Here is a 3546-nt window from a genome sequence, read left to right as displayed (position 1 = left end):
CCAGGAGTAACCTCCAACATAGTCCAAGAGGGTGTAAAAGTACTAAAATCCCGGGACTATTTTGTTCAATATTAAATGGCACTCTGGATGAAAGATGAATAGCTAAGTTGGGTGGAGCTTGAAAGACCAACATTACTTCTGCTATATATCATTCACAATTCACTAATCAGTCACACAATTAACTTAAAGAACGCTTCCATTATTCCATATTTTCTATTGGAGTTTTTTTTAAAACTTTGCTCAACACAACTTAGGTGTTGTGAGAAATTATTATATTTAGTTTGTCAGCCAAGAAGATTGATCTAGTTATCAATAAACAATCTTCTTCAACAGTCTGACATGCATATATTCTGAAATTGGATTCAGAGTGGTTGTGTTAAATACTTCTTCAACTTGTTTTATAAAATTTATAAATGCCGTATATTATTAGTAAAAATTGGTTTAATTAAAAAAAATCCATCCTATGACATTCAAACTAACTATATTTGGATCGACTACCCGAAATATCGTAGAAGTGAAAGCTCACATCATCGTATAGATAACAGGTCATTTTTTCCCTCCAGTTTGATTTATAGATATTTTCTGTCGCTTACAATACTCAAAGATTGATATAGAATATAGTTTGTGCAGTGAAAAATCTCAGACAACTGAATCTATACAATGTATTAAACATCTTGAGAACTTGTGATCGTTGCGTTGCACCGCTATTATTAATCTTTTAAGATACAAAAAAGAATCAGCAGCATTCCGAATAGAGTTGGAAAATGAAAAGGAGATAATGTATTGTCAACAGAGTCGCACTTTCCGAAACAAAGCTTTTCTTTGCCTTTGTATGCTATAGAATAATAGAAATTCCGCAAGAACTAAATTGGAAACCTGATTCGAACTATCCTAGTTTACTTTGATGTCGAAGAATAGAGAAGACTGAGCTGAGCTTGATTAGCAAATGCATTATCAGCTAGACTTGCTATCCTGAGTGGAGCTCGATTCCCACTAAAAGGATTGATCAAATTGAGGAATATGTCTAATGTCCTATGTTGTATTTACATAGAGATCCTATACTCTAAACATGATCCACTTATAGAAAATACTGATCACTCAGTTAAATACAGTTCACTCGTTTTCTACCTAATTATTGTGCAACATTTTTCCAGAGATGGCTGCAACTAGTGCTGCTCTGAAATTAGGATCCTTGGTCAAGGAGGTAGCCATCTGTTCTACCAAAACCTGCGGTACTTCTGGTGAATCGATTTTGGGAATTATATTCTTAGACTCGCTTTTGGTGCTTGACTTGGATTTTGTCCAGTCTAGGGTAACTGTTGGTGCAGAAGAGCTAAGAGAAGCTGAACAGGGTACTGAACCTAGGGTCACACAACGGTTGGAACTTGTTGTTACCTCCATTTGAGAAGGGTGGGGATGATTGTGCTCTCCTTCATAAGTTGCAACCAGAACAGATTGATCATCCACACTTCTTTGAACCTGAATATTGAATAACAAACACATTTTAGCTTGAGATCCAGTTCCTTAATTGAGTTTGAATGCTTAGTCCCTAATTAGCTCTAGATTTACCTTCTTTTTTACCGGGCAGCTTGGAGCAAAAGAGCACTTGAAGTATGCTCTTGGAGAAGGGTTATCCCTGGTCACCTTTTGTCCATATTTCCTCCATTGATACCCATCTTTCACAATCTGGAAACATCAAAAAATGGAAAGCTTGTCAAGCTATATTCAACCATGGTTATGAGTTACGACTTAATGAGTTTACATGCATTGTAGCTGATAAGAATCTTACAAGGCTTGTATCAGATGCTTCGGTCCTCACAGAAACTCTTGAAACTTTTGTCTTGATTTCTTCCTTTGGTTTCTTGCATGATTCTTCATCAGTTGAGCTGCTTTCAGAGTTTCCATTGACTACCATTGGAATACTATTGTTGTTGTTGCTGCTTTCAGATTTCCTTTTCTTGGATGAACTGAGCTCCTTCTCAGGATTCTTCCTCATATATTCCATCAAATTGCTTCGCAAAGCGTTGTAGTTCTCACACATCTCCGTGAGCATTTCGGTCAACTTCTTGTTTTCTGCAGTCACCCGCTTCAGCTCCTCCACTAAGGCACCAGAGGCCTGAAATGACAGCACATATATGATCATTTATGCAGCTTTTAATAAGGAAAAAAGATGGGCTTATATCTAGCATCCATAATGAACTTGTTTACAAGAGAATCATTCAACCAAATAGTGCCACAGGCAGCAATATCCCTGAACCAAAAGGGTCAATTTTGGATGTATAAAATAAATGTTTTCAACTCTGACTGAACTATACATCGCGTAAATCAGTTTAGATTGTTGACAAGAAAAGAATTACGGAGAGAGAAGAATTGGCAGAACTAACCTCTTCTTTCAGAGAAGACTTGTTCATCCCCAATGAGAAAAAATTGTTTTCCACCTCCTTTTTCTGAAATGAACACACAAGAAAGAATTATTTCCCATATAAAACATTATTCTGAGGGAAACAATTCCCAGAGGATCTTCCAAACAACATGATTTATACACTTACGGGAACATCTTCATGAAGCCTGTGGGGATTAATGTTGAGATCCAATGAAGTGTTAATCCATGATGAACAATCCATGAGTGGCAATTGAAGCAGCAGTTTGAGGGTGATAAGCAATTTGTTGTTGGAAGGGAAAGCCAAATTGTAGATTTATATGAAGCAAAGCGAGATGAAGAAAGTGTTGAGCAAGTTGAAAGGGTGAGAGTTTGTAGTAAATGAAGTGAGAGAAAGATTTATAGAAGGGAGAAGGGAGATGGGAGAGGGAAAGGAGCACAAGTTGAAGAAGGAAAGTGGGAGGAAACAGAGGGAAGCGAATATATCCCGCTACTTGTTCCACAGCTCCCATTTATTATTTTTTCAATTTCAACACACCTCCTTTTACCTATTGGATTAGACTCCAAAATATAACAACAACGTGTCTTTTTCATTTATTATTTTTTTAAGTAAATCACCCACCACTTTAATTTCTATATTTACATCTTTTTTTAAATTAATCTTCTTAAAATACTTGTTAAATTCACTCAAAAATATACGTTATGAGAAATATTTAAATGAACAAGAAAATATTATAAGAAAAAGGACAATAAATGAGTAGAACAAGGAAAAATTATACTCATCTCCTTTGAAATTTGTTTAAAGGACACAAACTTTTTCTTTAATTTTTTAAAACCACTTACCTCCTTTAAAATAACGTTATTAGTTAAAATGAAAGAAAAATATATATTTAAAAGTTAATTCATATTCTACTAATCATATATATGTTTATCCTTAATTTCTGAATTACATACAATATTTTGTCTTTTTTACGAAAATTTCATTGTTCTCCAATTTTGAAAATAATAATTTATAAACCCATTCTTTGATATTGTTTCTTAAAGTTGATATATTTTTTAAATCATATTTAAGATATAATTTCAGAGTTAAAATTAAGTAACTTATCAAGTTTTATTCGATTGTTAATACTTACATTAGTAATTAAAAAAAATACATAAATAATGTT

General features: G+C 34.0%; 1 protein-coding gene across 1 annotated transcript; it reads right to left on the bottom strand.

The window, feature by feature from the left end:
* Positions 1-801: 801 nt before the first annotated feature.
* LOC109812663 (putative WRKY transcription factor 40) lies at positions 802-2853 on the bottom strand. Its single transcript, XM_020376674.3, has 5 exons — positions 2550-2853; positions 2385-2447; positions 1790-2116; positions 1570-1686; positions 802-1479 (listed from the first exon to the last, which is right to left on the bottom strand). Exons 1-5 carry the CDS (start codon positions 2622-2624, stop codon positions 1129-1131), a joined length of 933 nt encoding a protein of 310 aa, XP_020232263.1. The 5' UTR covers positions 2625-2853; the 3' UTR covers positions 802-1128.
* Positions 2854-3546: the final 693 nt, after the last annotated feature.

This window comes from Cajanus cajan, chromosome 10 (genome assembly GCF_000230855.2).
Source record: "Cajanus cajan strain Asha chromosome 10, NIPB_CcT2T_4, whole genome shotgun sequence".
Lineage (NCBI taxonomy): Eukaryota > Viridiplantae > Streptophyta > Magnoliopsida > Fabales > Fabaceae > Cajanus > Cajanus cajan.
The sequence above is the reverse complement of the archived record's forward strand: the minus strand, read 5'-3'. Positions and strand labels throughout refer to the sequence as shown.

Coding starts and splice junctions, on each gene's coding strand:
- LOC109812663 (XM_020376674.3), bottom strand. CDS start 2,624: ATGGATTGTTCATCATGGATTAACACTTCATTGGATCTCAACATTAAT. Junction 2,117..2,384: donor AGTCTTCTCTGAAAGAAGAG/GTTAGTTCTGCC, acceptor CTGTCATTTCAG/GCCTCTGGTGCCTTAGTGGA. Junction 1,480..1,569: donor GCTGCCCGGTAAAAAAGAAG/GTAAATCTAGAG, acceptor TTCAATATTCAG/GTTCAAAGAAGTGTGGATGA.